At 39.5% G+C, this 18,729-nt stretch overlaps 1 protein-coding gene across 1 annotated transcript in view; it reads left to right on the top strand.

Annotated features, from left to right (window-relative positions):
• The window catches only part of MARCHF11 (membrane associated ring-CH-type finger 11), a 62,291-nt gene that overhangs the window by 27,047 nt on the left and 16,515 nt on the right, over positions 1-18,729 (top strand). The window contains exons 2-3 of the mRNA XM_075270984.1: positions 4,597-4,752; positions 8,375-8,567. Of these exons, the coding sequence (XP_075127085.1) occupies positions 4,597-4,752; positions 8,375-8,567 (349 nt within the window). The remainder of the gene's footprint in view (positions 1-4,596; positions 4,753-8,374; positions 8,568-18,729) is intronic.

Here is an 18,729-nt window from a genome sequence, read left to right as displayed (position 1 = left end):
TTTTCTTAACTTCTGTATACATTTTACCTAAAACGACATCAGTTTTTTTTTACAAAAGTTCTAAAAGTAGAACCAAATTAAACAAATTAGTCAAAATATTAGAGTTGGTCATTATTTACAGGAGAAAGTGATCCAATATCACATATCTGTGAGTGGCAAAAGTATGTGAACCTTGCTCAGCATCTGAAGTGACCCCCTTGTGCAGCAATCACATTATTGGTCATTGATAATTTGTGCACATCGGCTTGGGGGAATTTTAGTGCTTTCCTCTTTACAAAGCAGCTTCAATAGTTTGTTATATTAATGGATTCCTCTCATGAACTGCTCACTTCAGATCTCCTATTGAGACAAATAATCCCATATAAAATGTTTTATTATGTAAAAAACGAAAAAATTAAAAAAAATTAAAAAATTACATATTTGCTATCACTAAAAACTGAACAATAAACATTATTTAACCCATACGGTGAATAACATAAAACAAAACATAGAAAAATGCAGGGAATAAAGGCTCACTAAATGGTCAATAAAATGTGATCCAAAGGTCAGATGACAACCAAAATGGTACCAAGAAAAAGCACCTGATCGTCTCACAAAAAATAAGCCATCTACCAGCTCAGCCAATAGAAAAAAAAAATGTTGTGCCTTTCAGAAGATGGCAAAGCAAAAATAATAGATGCCCACATGGGCATTCTAGAACAGATATTACAAATGAAGAGGAACAACTCAGATGATTTTTGGTGGGGAATGTTTCTCCTGTGGAATGACTGCTTATACAGATTTGGTGGTTCCTAATTGACAACATTTGCATTTTGTGTGTTTACACTTTCTGTTCAGAAGTTTTTGAATATTTATTGTTTTTTAAATTCTCAATCTACTGAGTGCGAATATTTTCTTATGAGTTTTCACCCTTCTTAAAAAGTTACCCCCGGATGTTTTGGCAACGGGAGTTTAAAGTATTGATTAAGAATTATGATTATGAACCATAGGTTGTGATAACGTTATGTTTGTGTTTGTTGTTAGATACTTTGGAATTTGAAACTAGACAGTCACCTTGTGTCACGTTTATAGCCTTTGTCTCTGCTGCTTTGATTAGTTCTTTTGAGTAATGTTCTTCTTGGAAATGTCATGAGAGAATTCAACTTTGTGTTTGGTATTTGGTATCTCTTGTACAGTTCCTCTTGACTCTCTGGAATTGGTCAATAGGGACATTCTCTTGTGTTTTTCTGGAAAAATGGATACCTCAATTGTTATCATTCAAATATAGTAATTAAAATCTATGGGTGATTTGGGGAGCCTTCCCAAACAAAAACCTTTTGTAATACATTATGCAGTGGGACTATGGGTGGGTGTTGTATATGTGTGCATCTTTAAATCTCCCCATGAAAAGATTTACATAACTAGGGGCAAAAGCGGTGCCCATGGCTGTACCCTTGAGTTCGCATATAATTTTTTTTTTTTTAACCAAAGCTGAAATTATTATGTTCCAAAATCAGTTTCAAGTCTCTTAATAGAAAGTTTTTATTAATTCTGAGTCTGAGAATCAGAGTAAAGAGTTATAGAAGTGGCTCATTGACCTTTTTGTGTGGGATATTACTGTATAAAGATGTGATATCTAATATTGCCCAAATGTAAGTTTCCACTTGAATGTGATAAAGATCTTCTAGGAACTGGTCAAATCTCTAACATATCACTGTTATTTCATTGCATATTAATATCTATATACTGGGAAAGGTTACATGCAATAGAATTCAAGCCCAAAATAAATCGGTTTCCCGAAGGGGCTCGTCTGATCATTATGGGGACATGGTAGAGCAATTGTAAGACTCTACTTCTTAGTTATAATTTTGTTAACAAAAGCATTATACTTTAAAGATGTGGTGCACCATTGGCTCTTTACAAAATAGGCCCTATATGGTAGAATATATTATACCTCTTGGATATAAGTGGTCCTATCTCGTATGAGCACTCTCTCTCCTTTATCAGCAGTTCTTATGACAATGTCATTGTTTGACATAACTTTTCTTAAGTGCTATTTTGAGCACTTAATGAGGTTATTTATAAAACTAGCCAAGACCCAATCTACAAAGTCTGGAGCTACCAAAGAATAAAATGTCTCTTTGTGGCTCCCCTTATGGTGGATTGGGTGAAAGGTAGATTTTGGTTGTAATGAGGTAGTAATTGGATTTACTTTACTCTCTTTTATTCTGTTCTCATTTGGGGAAAATTGGTTCTTTTGTTGTGAAGAATTGGTAGCTGGGGAGAAATGTTTAGTTAAAGTCAGTTTTCTGATGTTTTCATTGAGATCTAGAAATTATTATAAATCGTCGATCTCTTGATCATGACAATATGAAAGTCCTTTAGACAGAAGACTTTCTTCTGCTGCTGTTAAGGTTTAATTTGACTGAGTATCTTGTTCCTTATTGGACTCTATGCATCAAGATTTTTGTCTGTGTTTCTTAACCCCTCTACATCATCTTCTCTTTTTATATCCATAGCTGTTGTTGGTGACTGTGTATCTGTGGAATAGCCTACCCCAGGAGATCGTCTCAGCAGTAACATCTGACAACTTCAAAAAGATTAGATGAATTATTAGAGCAAAACAGCATTGATGTTTATGGAAATGTATAGAATGTCATGCCCTTTCCCAACTCCTGAACTTGATGGACATATGTCTTTTTTTCAGTCATACTAGCTATGCAACTATATGATATACTGTATTTCATGACATGATATATGATATTTATATAGGTTTATCATATAATATAAAGTAAATGTAATGACTAGAAAAGCAAAGAATGATTTTTCCTTTTGGGGTTAATAACTGTATCAAAACAATGTAATAATGTACACTTCCCTTAGGAAACCGCATAATCTCTACAGACTCCTATCTCCATTTTTAATGTCTCTACACCTCCTCTTCTTCCTATTCACATCACTTTTTATGCTTATAGTATGTTTGCTGAAACCAAATCCTCTCAGCTTCCAGAGTTTACTGTTACTTGAGAACACAAGCTGGGGAAGACCTTTCCACTGAATGTGTGGCATTCTGACTGTCAATTCTGCCGCAAATCTCTTGCAAAAACAAACTATAACATCTTATCTCGATAGAACAGAGCTCTTTCCACTTCAGATCATTGTTGGTGATGTTACATAGAACAGAGTATGATGGAACACATCTGGTGGAATTGCTCCCTACTGCACCCCTTCTGGGATGAAGTCTGTGTCATCATTAAAACGGTCACTGGAGTTGATCTTGAGGACAGCCCAGCTACTCTCCTTCTCTCTATTTTCCTCGGTAAATTTGACAAACTCCTCTGCAAAATCCTGGGATTTGTCCTGATTGCAGCTAAGACTGTCATTCCTAGTTTGTGGAAGTTGTCTCTTCCTTCCCCCTCCATATTGAACTGGCTGTAGGAGATTCCTCACATCAGCCATATGGAGGACCTTCTTGGGGAACTCAAGCCAGGAAGTGTGGCTCCTGTGGAATTCCTTCTACTGCTCAGCTACCTTTTAATCCACCTTTCCATCTCCTCCTCCTTAGCTTTTCCCACACTGCCTTTTTGATATGTCTCTAGCTACCCTTTTCTTTCTCCCCCTCTTGGTCTCTCTGATCCCTTCCTTACTGGCCTCCATCCTCTTTTTTTTCTCTCTTGTTTTTGCTCAATAGAGGATAAGCTCCTCTTTCCTAGGTTTTTTTTTTTTTTTTTTTTTTTTTTGCTTCTTTCACAGTTGTATTACCCCTCTGTTACCCCTATTGCCCTACTTGGTATGTTTCCTATACCGGTTTTGCTTGAGTATTGCTTGTCCTTGTTCTATTTTTTTATCATTCGAGATTATACAACATGAGGATAAGATATCTTAAAGGGAACTGTCATGTGGTTTCTCTGCCATAAACGTGGACTCTCATGTGCAGTATGAAGCAACTCCCTTTCCATTGGTGTCCTTCTGAAATCTTTCTGCTGCTGCAAATTGAAGTTATAAATGTTTGAAAGCATAAAAAGTCCTATGTAAATGAACCTAAGTGGTCACAGTAGGCAGGAGCCGCTTCAGCCTAGACATTCTGTCTGCTTGCTAGTTGTTCCTCCTGGGCATGAGTCACATCTCCCTCACAGTTCCCGGTTCACTTCAATGGGACTGATCTGTAAACAGGCCATGTGACCATGTAAAACAGAAGCAATGCTCAGAGGAGTGTCGTTGTAATTTCAAAGAACTAATGTGTAGTAATCCTGAGTGTCGGACCCCACCAGTCATAGTATATGAATCAGCTATCCTGAGGATACATCATCAGTATTTTAGTTTGAGAACACCCATTTCAGTGGTTTATAACCACACATACCAGCCACCTCTCCAATGAAAGCAGCCAACAGGGACCTCTTTTACAGATTGGTGAGACTTATAGCAGCTAGACCCATACTGTCACCCATCTATGTCTTATTAACATGACATTTAAGTTAATCGCTGGAAATCTTCATATATTGGGAACATGTCATTTCAATCATAACTGCTTTTCTTTGAGTTCAATATGTGAACATATATGAAAGACGTAAGTGTGTTTCACAGAGCCATATTGATTTTTGCTGATTCTCATTCCAGGGCGAGTTACTCAATCCTTGTCGCTGTGATGGATCTGTGAGATATACACATCAACTCTGCTTATTAAAATGGATTAGTGAAAGAGGATCGTGGACTTGTGAACTCTGCTGCTATAGATATCACGTCATAGCAATTAAAATGAAGAAGCCTTGTCAGGTAACAAATCTGCACAATGTGTTCACGTTCTGATGTACTGTATCTAAGGGCTCATGCACACGACTGTATGCAAGTCGCTGACTGTGATTGAATGTGGCCACATTCATTGTAGCCAGCGAGCACTGCTACAAATCCGGACAGGAATAGGACATGTCCTGAGTTTTGCAGCATGGAAAATATCTTTACTTATTTATAAACTCGTTCTAAACCATAATCACTAGCTTTTTTCGATAGTACTTCCATACAATCTAGAATTTCACCATGCTTACCTCTTACTCGCAATGATGGCTCTGTTGGGAACTTGATTATGTTCAGCTTATTAGTTTATAGTTACTTCCTTTCTCAAATGTTACTCACTTTTCGGTACAGACTTCTCCATGGACTGCAAAGTGCTCCCATCCATGACATGGCTACTGATGGATGGGCACATGACAAACCTGTCTCATTATAGTAAAAAAAAAATAAAAAAAAATACTGTTTGCGCTAGTTTCCTACCAGTTCCAGTGTCAATTCGTATGACTGATACTTCCCCTCCTCTTTCTTATATATCATCTCCAATGGGGAAATCACCATTTTCTCTAATGGATGTTCCTCAAATGGCCCTTCCATCCTACCAAGATCTACCTTGTTCTTTAAAGGGGTTGTCTAGGCAAATTTTTTTATATTTTAACTAGATTGGGTTGAAAAAAAAAAATTACACTCTCCTTTCCCCGGTACTCTTGTGCCTGCCAGTGTGGTCCGGTCCTGCTGGTCGATTGTTGTTGTCCAGCAGAAGTTCCCTGCCACACATGACCGCTAAGGCCAATCAGCGACTTCAGCGGAAGGGGTCGAGGACGTCACAGCCGGCGAAGGGTTTCACTTTGAGAAGAAAGACTGGACCATGCTAGGAGAACACCGGAGCAGTGGGGACAGGTGAGAATAATTTTTTTTTTTTTTTCATCTCCCCAAGTCTGTTTTAAAAATATATTTTTTTTTTTTGCCCAGACCATCTCTTTAACTTTTCTTCAAGCACTTTTGGCATAAACTTTTTGTCCCTTTTCAACTGTTTCTCGTTATATCACCAAAATACCATCTTTCCTCTGTTTCCTAAGGCTAGGTTCACATTAGAGTCCACTGAAAAACGGCTAAGGAAAAGTTCCTTTCAGTTTTAAAAATAACGGACACCCGGGCTCCATGTGTAACTGCTGTTTTTTATCAATCTGCCTCTTCGTTGTTTGAGTCCTTCAACGGCCAGCGCTAGTGTGAATCTACTGTAAGCTGAAACCACCACCACTTCTATTTACTTGACCCTCTCTTTCCCTGTTATACACAACCACAGATCAAGACCCTTCTGTCTAAAACTCAATACCCTGTTCCTCAACATCTTTTTTTCTAAATGCCCTGTCCATATTCCAATCAACTCACTGCCCCAAAAAAGGTGTGTGCATCTGCAATTACACCAGAACAATGCATTAATTTGTTGAGAATACATGGGCCTATCTTCAACCACCACATGGGTATATACCAAAAAACCCTTAAGGCCCCATTCGCACGGAATAACATGCCGCTCATTTAGACACGTAAACACGTGTCAGAGCGAGGCGCTTCAAAACAGATCCCATTGACTTCAATGGGTGCCGGCTTACGCACGCTACACATTGAAATCAATGGGAGGCTTTATAACCCATTGATTTCAATGTGTAGCGTGCATAATCTGGTACCCATTGAAGTCAATGGGATCTGTTTTGAAGTGCCTCTCTCTGAAACGTGTTTACGTGTCTAAATGAGTGGCATATTACTCCGTGGGAACGGGGCCTAATCCTTTCCATTATGATCGTCCTCTGCTTTCTTTGCAATTGACCAAACCCATATTCCTTTGCTTTTTCTGCTTCTGTGGATACGTCAAAATATCAAAAAACTTTCCTTCCTTTATTCTCTTCACCACCTTGTTCATTAAGGGTATGTTCACACTGAGTTTTTTGTAGGCGGATTTTGAGGCAGAATCCGCCTCAAAATCCACCTGCAAAAAAGACTTCCATTCATTTCAATGGGAGCTGCTCGCTTCTTTTTCCTGCTAGTTTTTTTTTTTTAGCTAGCAGGAAAAAAAAGCGACATGCCCTACATATGGGTCTTCTGATCTTTAGTTCCCTTCTTACAGTCTTCCAAAACAAATCTATACCTCCTTATCTGGGCTTATCTTTATAAAACCGCAACTTCCCCCATTACTTATTCTGCCCAACTTATCACCTTTCTACATTTTCTTTCTGCATACCACCCCCATTTCTTCATTGTTAACAGGTGAACAGTAGACCCACCTCCCTCCTGCTGGACATCGCAGTACCTATAGCTATGCCTTCCATTCCAACTTAAACTTCACTTCTTTTTTCTCCATCATCTAGCTATTGCACTTCACCCCTAACTCCATGCTAGGGATACTCTGGCCCCCCTTAAGCCTCCTTGGGTTTATTTTCCCCCTCGTTGCAAATTCTGTGAAATATGTCCTAATCTTTGAATCCTTTCTGAGACAAACACTGGAAATCGGTCAGTTATCCCTATCGAATAGTAGATTAATAACAAAAAAAAAAATTACAGTTGCCTCGTCCTTTCTTTTCAAATACCATTTGTCAAGAGAATCTGGATGCACTAAAAAGATAGGGAAGCGGTCATAAATGAGCAATGAAGATAGACCATTTTTACATTTGACTTTATACAGCTTTGCTAATTGAGCTGAAACTAATCCAAATTAATACATTGACCCAGATTTACTATTGTGGTTATAACTAGAAACTGGTGTAAACTTGCCATATCTTGACATGTGATCAGGTGGAGACTTTCTGGCAATTTGTCATTCACATCTGGAAGATCTATTTCTGCAGCTTCTCCCTCAGGCCCCTTTTTATGTTCAAATGCACACTGTCCCCTGCCAAACGGTGCCTTCTAGAAAAATGGCAGCAGCCTGCATCTGATAGAGACTGAGAGATGTAAACTAATAAAAATAGTGACACAAGAGCACCTGATTTCTTGAAGAAATGTAGAAGATTTTTTTCCAACAAACGGATATGGCATTTCACCCTTTTTTTCCCACTGGCTTCACCTTTCATTTGCACCCCAAAAATGACAATCAGCACTATTTTCTCATACATTAATAAAGTCTTTTGTCTTTAATATCCTTCCACATTTCCTCTGATGACATGAGGCAGGCAGTGGAGGATGGGGGTCAGTGTCCTGCATTTTGGTTAGGAATCTTAGTTAAAGCTTCCACCATAAACCTTATCTGTTCTGAGATTGGTAATAAGGCAATTGGCATAAGCCTCATGGGGGTTTTTATTGCCTTTCTCTGGATCAACACTGTAGGGGACTGTAGGGTTATAGGTTGGACTTGATGGACTGATGTCTTCATCCAACCTCATCTATTATGTAACTTTAGCCATGCAATTCACAGACCAGTGACAAAACACAGTCTCCCAAGGAATCCTTTGAAGTGACCACAAATGACCAACATTAGAGGAGCCAGACCCAGACATTGATATTTCTCTTAGATTCTTCGTAATAACCACACTCATGGGACAGGTATCATTGTGATTGTGTTTACAGGTATAGAATCTGTTGTATATGTAAGGCATAACTGTTCTTTGTGTTTCAGTGGCAGCGCATTACAGTGACACTGGTGGAAAAAGTGCAAATGATTGCAGTCATTCTTGGATCATTATTCCTAGTATCAAGCGTGACATGGCTTCTGTGGTCAGCCTTTAGTCCTTATGCAGTATGGCAAAGAAGGGACATCCTTTTTCAAATATGCTATGGCATGTACGGCTTCATGGATCTAGTATGTATAGGTAAGTTTCTAAAACAATTGAATACATAGAAAACTATGTTACTGTTTTTGTTGAATATGGATTTAGAAGATACAACACTTAGGATAATTTCACAAAGGGTTTTTTGGTCAGGATTTTGAGGCTGTATCCACCTCAAAATTCTGACCAAAAGATGGCTCCCATTGAAATCAATGGGAGCCGGTCAGTTCTTTTTTCCGGGAGCCGTTTCTTCAGGCTTCCAGAAAAAGAAGCGATATGCTCATTCTTCAGGCCGACTCGCCTCGTGATTCAACCTGAGGACACTCCCTCCTCCCGACTAGGCCAATTCTTTGGGCCTAATCCGGAGCGGACTGGATGCTGATGCAGTGCACCGGCATTCAATCGTGGCTAACCATCTTTTGGTCCGGAACCTAATATTTTACTATTTTCTCTTTTTTTTGTATTTTGTACCAGTAGTTTATACCAGTAATAGGTCCTCTTTAAGGAGTCTTCTCAACCTCCACCAACTTCTACTCTTTGTAGCTGTCAATAGCCGCTTCTCCATTGATTGTGACACAATTAGAATAGAGATGAGCGAGTAGTATTCGATCGAGTAGGTATTCGATCGAATACTACGGTATTCTAAATACTCGCACTCGATCGAGCACTACTCGCTATTCGAACGGAAAAGTTCGATGCAGAACCAGCATTGATTGGCCGAATGCTATACAGTCGGCCAATTAACGCTGGTTCTTCTCCTACCTTTAGAAGTCTTCTCCGTGCAGCTTCCCCCGGCGTCTTCCGGCTCTGAATTCACTCTGCCATGCATCGGGCCTGGGCAGAGCCGACTGCGCATGCCCGCTTGTAGTGCGGACATGCGCAGTCGGCTCTGCCCAGGCCCGATGCCTGGCAAAGTGAATTCAGAGCCGGAAGATGCCGCGGGGACGCTGCATGGAGAAGACTTCTCGGAGGATCCAGCCCGACCCTCACTCGTGTACTTGGTAAGTATAATTTGATCGAATGTTGCCTACCCCTGAAACAAGCATTTCCCCCCCATAGACTATAATAGGGTTCGATATTCGATTCGAGTAGTCGAACATTGAGGGGCTATTCGAAACGAATCTCGAACATTTTACTGTTCGCTCATCTCTAAATTAGAATTTTTCTCTAACCTCCTTCTGTTTCCAAGCAATCATTTCTGTTAACCTACATTCACACAACCTGATCATAGATAACTATAATGCCAAGAGTCCCACTCCTGGTATATTGTTCAAGCTAATAAATCGAAGCGAACACACAGACTGAGTTTCACGGGTACAACTTTGTTATGTGAATCTAGTCTTATTGTCAGCACAATTAGGACTTATGCACATGGCATGGATCTAATGTCAATGAAAAACAGCCATGTGTGTGCATGTTGTACAAGTGCACAGATGGCCCTTATTCAAATTAGTGAATAATGGCCTTGAAATGGTTGTCACATGGCTATTATAGAAGCCATGATTTTCATTGGGTCTATTCTCATACCACTATATATATTGCATATTAATTTTTTCTGACAACCATTTAAAAACATGTGAATAGACATGTTGAGTTCAAAACGGTCGTGTAACAGAGGTTGCAGAAAACATCCGTCATATGTTGTGTGAATAAGCCCATATGCAGTTAGATGTTCTTCTACTCCAACCCAGGATCATCCACTTGGAAGAAGAGAGCAAAATTGTGCTGAATCTAACATATAAGATTGCAGAGGGATGGTAGGGGTTACAGAAATATTCCAGCTGCACTCGAATCATTGGAGCTGCACTTATTGAAAGATGCAATGAGCTGAAGTTGTGGAGGCGGTGAAAGACCCTCTTTAAGGATTCTTTGTAATCATATTTATTATTCTATTTTATCTAAAATAACAATTAAGCAACCAGTGTTTTGGTCAGTGATCTTCGTCAGTCATTATGTCGAAAACCAGGAGTGGAGACTACAGAGGGAAGATTTCTACCCTGTGTTCTCAACTCCTGTTCTGTCTCACAATCACTCATACGAATCACTGACATATGAATGAAGTCTAAGGCCTCATTCACATCTGCATCGGCAATTCGTTCAGGGGAGTCCACATGGGGACCCTACCAAACGGAATACCAAATGCATTGGCAAGCAGTGTGCAGTGAAAGCACACGGACCCCATAGACTTTAGTGGGGTCCATGTGCTCTCCGTGCGATGTCCGCATGGAACATGCAAACAGAAAGGTACTTCATGATCTACTTTTATGTCCACATGATTTGTGCGGGCAGTGCGTGGAAAGCACATGGACCCCATTATAGTCTATGTGGTTCGTGTGCTCTCACTGCACACTGCTTACCAGTGCTTTCAGTAGTCCGTTCGGGGGGGGGGTCCCCATGTGGACTCTCCAAATGGATTACCAAATGCAGATGTGAACCAGGCATAAGACAGACTTGCGACAACAACTCCAGTGATAAGCCAGTGAGAAAAACAAGTCAAAGAATACACAGGGGGCAGAAAGTGGATTTCAGCACAGGATTTCATGGAAAGTAGCCATGTCACAAAAGCGGTCAGAATCAAAATTAGTTTTAAAGATTACCCTTTAAACCTAGGCACCATGGAAAGCATGAACCACAGAAAAGAAAACATAGGGGCCAAAAACGCAATTGAAACAAATACACAAAAAGAAAATATTTAAAATATATTAATATTTATTGATACATAATATAAAATAGAAGAGAAATATATAGCAGCGAGGCAGATTGTACAAAAGCCAAAGAGAAGACAAAAACAGGGGATAAAGTGAGTATCCAAAAAATAGGGTAGCAAATTAAAACTCAAAAGCTTTTATTAATACCCGCTAAAACATTTAATTTAAAATTGCTCCCCCACAAGTGAACCACCATCACCTATCACAATGTAGGATAGCTAGACTACAGATAGTCACATAGGTCTGATTGGGGGTATAGTAGCCAATAAGGGTATTCAAGCTACTAGGATGTCAAGGGGAAAAAAATAAATAAACAAGGATCCTCCCCCTCCTTTCGTCAGATCCCTTCAACACCCCATATCAAATACAATGTGTAAGTTGCATTTGGGAGATACACAGGACGCTCTTATATACTATTGTTATCTCAGCTCCTGTGTCAGTATAAATAGCAACTAAACTAGCTGTTTACAATGTTTCTAACTATTTAAAACAGCAATGTAAAGATAGCAGAGTGCTTCCTCATATTCCACTCGCTACACTCAGTTTGCCTTTAGCTGCCTGGACTCTCACACTAATAGCTCCAGGCACTGATATCTGCCTAAATTCACAGCACTATTAGCCTTGCGTTCCTGGCCCTCAGCTCTTGGCAATGCTAACTGCTTAACTTTTCAACAATCTTAGCTTCACTGGTAACAGGCTGACATGTTTCCTTACTGCTCACTGCAAGTAATTCATCAGAGGCTTCTCTAAGATAGCTTGCCACTTCCTAAAATAAGGGATGGTTTCAAAGCAAGGAGAGCCTAATCACTGCCCCGCTCCCCCCTTGGCATTTTTTTGCAGCCATGAGTGAGAGTGGAGACATCAGATCTTTTAAAGGAGAGGCTCCGCCCTCTCACTGGGGCTCTGGCCAATCAACATCCTGCCTCCAGAACCTGTTTCTCCTTCAGATCAGGCCGTGCATGCACACTAAGTTTAACCCTTGCATGCCGCCAAGGAGATCGGCTCATTTTATAAGCCAAACCTCCACCATGTAAACTATATATATCCAGGACATATATACAGGGCTAGTAAGCAGCCACTAAACGGTAGGTATACTGATGTTCCAATGCAGACAGAATACACTAGTGAGGGCAAAACTATTCACTTACACCTTGATAACCAAGCACCCCCTATCATTTCATAAATAAATTTTCATAAATAAATTAAAACTGACCGCAGGGGTATAGCAAAAGAGAATTTAACTCACTCATAAGTATATATGGAGATGTTGCTTCCATGTTCCAAGTCTGACTACATAAGGGGCTAGATGGTATATAGTTTCTTCCATATTCAAAGTACCACTATAGAGGGGGCTAGATGGTATATAATATATTCTATATTACATGATACCCCCCATCCGCACCAAGGCAATATTACAGGACCCATCTAAGCTCTTCAGACAGATAAATGGTGACCAATAGATAAATTGTGTATTACCACTTAAGAGACTGTCTATGATGGTAAATATTGGATTAGCCTCCATGCCATTTACAGTGATAAACATATTCATCCCATTAAAGGAAACATGCATAACCTATGTAGTCATTAAGTTCATCTGGCTTAACTGTCTTTAATAAAAAGGTCCAGCGTGCCTCCCTTTGGAGCACTTTTCGATCAAAATCCCCGCCTCTCTTTGACGGCAAAACCTTTTTGATGCCTTGGAAACGCAGCACGTCCGGATCGCCATTATGCGCCTGCCAGACATGCCTAGAGATTGGTGTATCCTCCCCTCTAAGTACATCATTGACAGGGTCAAGAATCCTCCTGCGGAGTTCCCTTATGGTTTTCCCCACATATTGGACTCCGCAGTGGCAAGTCATGAGGTATACAACCCCCTTTGTCCGACAATTAATAAATGAGTTTGTTATTCACCCCACTACGAACAGCATTGCCAGTTTGAATAAAGGCACACGCCTTACACCCTCCACATTTATAGGTGCCTTTTAAATTGTGGGAAAAAGTTTGCAGCCACGATTTTTCTTTTGTCACTTCAAAGTGGCTATGCACTAAACGGTCTTTGATGTTAGGACCTCTGCGGTAAGTGATCTGTGGCTATTCTCCAATCATAGATGCAATGTCGGGGTCTGTCTTCAGTATATTCCAAGACTGATTTAAAATCTGTCGTATCTCCCTATGAGCCTGATCAAATGTTCCTATTATCCTGAGTGTTTTATCCTCCTTCTTAACTTTTGATTGTAATAAAGATGCCAAAGAGAAGAATCAAAGACATAAAACAAGTAACTGATATATCAGTCAACAATATATATATATATATATATATATATATATATATATATATATATATATACAATAGGTATAAGGTATAAAAAATATATCTTTACAAATATATAAATATATTAATTACCCAATTGTATCAAATAAATGACAACATGTTTCAGGCTAACCAGCATGCCTGTACATAAATAACAATAAATACCCATAAATATATCCCTACAAAATGTAACCCATATACAATGTGCAGCTCCACAAAACTGGAGCGATAAAACAATAACTGTATGTAATAATAATTATAAAGCACAAAATAGGGTGTATAATATAGGATCTATGAAAATATGAACTGAATGGATGAAACTAAATGTCAGCCAATAACGGGTTAGTCTGTCTCAGTATACATTAATAATAGTACATATAACATAAAGATATCCAATGAATGGTTAATGGTTTAGAGTGCAACCCCAAAGAAACCAGAGTAATGCATCAACAATCATGTATGTAAATATAAATCACAGGTTGGGCATACAGGGAAATGCACTAAATAGATGAAACAAAATAATGAATACCTGCAGTCATAATGACAGACACCGGTGCGGCATTTGCTAAGAAACTGATACCAGGGACACCCTCAATGCGTTTCACCTCATACGAGGCTTCTTCAGGAGGAATGTAAAGAGTGTATGGCAGACGTAGCCTATTTATACCCAAGGCAGGAAGACAATAATTGGAGTGCATCACTGCAATGTTGGCATCCTGCGAGTTCCGCCGGGCCAGCGCGCATGCACTGTCACTGACGTGCCGGTTACATGACCTCAAGGTCCCACGAGAGTCACGTGAGGCCAGCGCATTACAGAAATGCGCATATCATCGTCTAATGCCGATATTAATACAGGCAATAGAGAAAGTAAGTATGTGTGTGTACAATACAAACAAAATCAATATATAACACAAAACCTAACAATGTATAAAAGCCATAAGTGAAAGTGAAAAATAAGAGAGAGTGAAAATCCACTCGCATTAAGAGGCAAAAATAGCCAAAATATAAGTGAAAAAAAGAATAGAACCAAGTATAGTGTATAAACAACCAAATAGAGTATGACAAATAGTGACAAAGTAAAATTATGAACAAATACAAAATTGTTACAAATGAAAAAATTACATTATATGTTCCAAATCGATCTCAGCCATGATACGGATGCCAACATGCGGAGTAGCTCAGATGGAATCGCCCCCAAGGGAATAGATAAACTATGTAACAAAATATAAGAGTATTAATACATACCGTATTTTTCGGACTATAAGACGCACTTTCCCCCCCCAAATTTCGGAGGAAAATGAGGGTGCATCTTATAGACCGAATGTGGGGGGAGGAGCGGATTTACAGCATGGCCGTGCTACTGCCACCGCTGGTTTTCTTCAGCGGCAGGAGCGTGACAATCTGCAGGCCCCGGCAGCTAAGACACTCCCTGGCATCCGCCGGTCTATTACAGCAGATGCCGGGGACTGTCTTAGCTGCCGGGGCCTGCAGATTGCCACACTCCTGCCGCTGAAGAAAACCAGCGGTGGCAGTAGCGCGGCCATGCTGTAAATCCGCTCCTCCTCCGCAGGTCCCGGCAGTTAGTTAGCCCCGGGGCCGGTCCCCACCGGCCCCATACCTTTAGTGATGCAGGCCGGCTCCTGCACGGCGAGGCCGCAGGAGCCGACCTGTTCCGATGACAGCCGGGAGCCTAATGAAGGCTCCCAGGCCTGTCATAGATATATATTACTATCGCGGCTGGTCTATGACACTCCGCGATAGTAATGTATAGAATCTCCCATAGACGGCAATACACTTGTATTGCCGTCTATGGGACTTGCAATCAAATGATTGCAGGTTCAAGCCCCCTAGGCGGGGGATAATAAAATAGTAAAAAAAAAAAAAACACTTAAAAAAAATATAATAAAAAATAAAATAAATAAAAGTTCACCTCCTTTCCCTAGACTACATATAAAAGTATAACATTACTGTGAAACATATACATTAGGTATCCCTGTGTCTGAAAATGCCCGGTCTACTAATATTTTTATGTACAGTGAACGTCAAAATCAAAAGTGCTAAACCGCCGGGTTTTTCTCTTTGTTTTGCCTCTGAATTAAATAAAAGGTGATCTAAGCAATAAACATTTCCCAAAATGCTATAACTAAAAAGTACACCTGGCCCCACAAAAAAAAAACGCCCTATACATCCCCGTACAGCTGCAGGGTCACCTGTCAATGTGGCTTGCAGCTGTTCCAAAACTACAACTCCCATACATTAAATATTTTACCATTTTTTGCCTGAAAAATTTTTTTTCCCTATTTTTCTCCTCTAAAACCTGAGTGCGTCTTATAGTCCAGTGCGTCTTATAGTCCGAAAAATACGGTATAATACAACAAAACAAAAATATAGATATAAAAGAAAACATAACCAGAAAAGGATAAGCCGCTACTAACATATAAGAAAAAATAGAAAACACCTGGAATCAGTTATAAGAAAGCACCAAAGTTAACCGATTCATTTAATCCATGAGGTGATGCAGTATTCAAGGTAACTATCCATCTGGTTTCTTTCCGAAAAAGTGCCTTTTTGAGGTCACCTCCTCGTGAACCAAGGTGGACAAGAGCAATACCCCGGAGTCCAATGGGGTTACAATTGTGATGATCTTTAAAATGTCTGGGAATTGATTGTAATCTCTCGTAATCATTCACAGAGTTTGCCGATCTAATTTTGCTCACGTGCTCTGGTATACAGGTTTTTAATGTTCTAGTAGTCATCCCAACGTATATTAAGTTACACAAACACATGGCGTAATAAATGATCGCACTCGAATTACAGGTGATATTGTGTTTAATCTTATAAAGGTTCTTAGCCGAGAAATAAGAGACATCCATCGATCTCACCATATAGGGACACATGGAGCAACCCCCACAGGAGTAAAAACCCCATTTTGGGCCTTTAGATCCAAAAAGACCACTTGGTTTAGCCACATAGTGGCTATCGACTAAGATGCCTCACAAATTGCGAGACCGTCTCCAGGTAATACTGGGCGATTTTGGTAAAAAGCTGGCTAAGTCAGAATCAGTCAACAAAACTGACCAATTGGCTCGCAATGTCTTACAAATTTCATGCCATCTGACATTATAGGTAGTGATGAAACAAAGTTGTTGAGTTGATTCACCACCATTTACACGCATTTGATCTTTTTTACTCACCAGAAGGGAATTACATGAAGCGTTCTTTGCACAGAGATATCCCCTCCTTATATCTCTCCTCTTGTAGCCTCTATCACGAAACCTTTTGGCCAAGTCAGTTGCCTGCCCTTCGAAGTCAGAATCTTTAGAGCATGCCCACATTGCAAAACAGTGTTTGAAAAAGGTGCAAAGCACAATAATAATGGCACACGGCCATTATAAATTTATTCTAAAAGCCACTAAAACACACCATCATTCACACATAAAAATAAATCAGACCCATTGTTTGTGGTACATCCTTGCAGGCTTTTCTAAGTTCAGTGACATACCAGTCTCCTCAGAGAAGGTAGGGCTTCCTTATTGTTGAATCCACCATACTTAATGGGGTTATGCCATGAGGTGAGAATAGGTAGTCCTTTCCCCTGCTACTGAATGTGGGCATAACTGGTGGTGGACGGTGCTCCTAATCATTTCATTGGAAGCGCTTGAGAGTACAAAATTGTTGTACTTTGGCTATTTCTGGCACTCCCATTGAAGTAAATGGGAGCACCAGTCATGGCCAAGTGCTTTACTTCAGCTGTCTCCAGCGCTCCCATTGAAGTGAATGGCAGTGCTGTTTGCCACAAGTCTTGTCCACATTCAGCCTGGCTGTGTTCAGGCTGATCACTAAGAGGCCTTAAACTTCAGAAGCTGCTGGGTCATAAAAGATCCAAATAAGCTCTTTAATGTATCCCAGTTGGCTGCAGTCCTTCTGTAACTGATGCTAAAATAGCAGTACCAGTTACAAGTGAATTCAGCAAAAAAAAAAAATAATGTAGTGTGGAATTGCCCAACAAAGGTCTATTATGACCTTGTAAGGGGCAAAATGTGAAATAAAAACCTAAAAAAAATCAATACAAACAAAAATAAACACATAAATAATAAATAATAACAATAATAGACATGCCCCTTTTTTTCACGTTACCGAATATAAAAAATAAGTGTGGGGAAAACAAAAACAACAAAGCCATAACAATAAATCCTTATGCATCACTGAGAAGACACACCATTTTTTTGAATAATGCAAATGACAAATTGCGTTTATGAAAATCCCCCTGAATATATATACAGTCATGGACCAGGGAAAATGGCTTAAGCAGGTGATGGTTTTGTTTTAGTTCTTAGCATGCAATATTAAGAAATACTAATACAAATCAGCTGAGATGTTTGCCATGCACTTCAGTATAGATATATAGGATGAGGACAAGGACGAGAGGGACAATGTGTGACATTTGCACTTCCAGGCAGTGAATTCATCATTAAATTATTATTGTTAGTAATTACAAGGCAAGCTGACCAAAATTAATCATGAGAAGGGCATGGATTACTGCAGGCCATTCAAGTAATGTTTCATATTCAGTACAGCAGGTCAATAAACAGCCCTGCATGAAGGGAATAATGAGGAACTGCTAATGAAATGCTAGTTAAATATATGTGGCTGTTTACGTGAAAAGGGCCCAGATCGTCGATACTAATTATAGAGAAAATAGTCCAAAACATATTTGGGTAAAAAAATCACAATTTTGTTTTATGCAAAAATTTTATTTAAAAATATGTCAATTGTGCTTTCAATAAAAAATTTTTTGCTGTTTCGGACAATGTTACACCATAACCGTTACAATGATACCAAGAACTCCATATCGACAGTGTGGGCCCTTTTCACATAAACAGCCATATATATATATATATATATATATATATATATATATATATATATATATATATATATACTCTATAGAGAGATACTATACTGAACAAAAATTAGAAACATACACACTTAATAACTATCATGCCGACAACAACACAATCTTCTCAGACCGACATATATAAAGGCAAATGACTAGAGATGAGCGAACAGTGTTCTATCGAACTCATGTTCGATCGGATATTAGGCTGTTCGGCATGTTCGAATCGAATCGAACACCGCGTGGTAAAGTGCGCCATTACTCGATTCCCCTCCCACCTTCCCTGGC

This window comes from Leptodactylus fuscus, chromosome 4 (genome assembly GCF_031893055.1).
Source record: "Leptodactylus fuscus isolate aLepFus1 chromosome 4, aLepFus1.hap2, whole genome shotgun sequence".
NCBI classification, from domain to species: domain Eukaryota; kingdom Metazoa; phylum Chordata; class Amphibia; order Anura; family Leptodactylidae; genus Leptodactylus; species Leptodactylus fuscus.
This window is presented reverse-complemented; position numbering and strand designations above follow the sequence as displayed.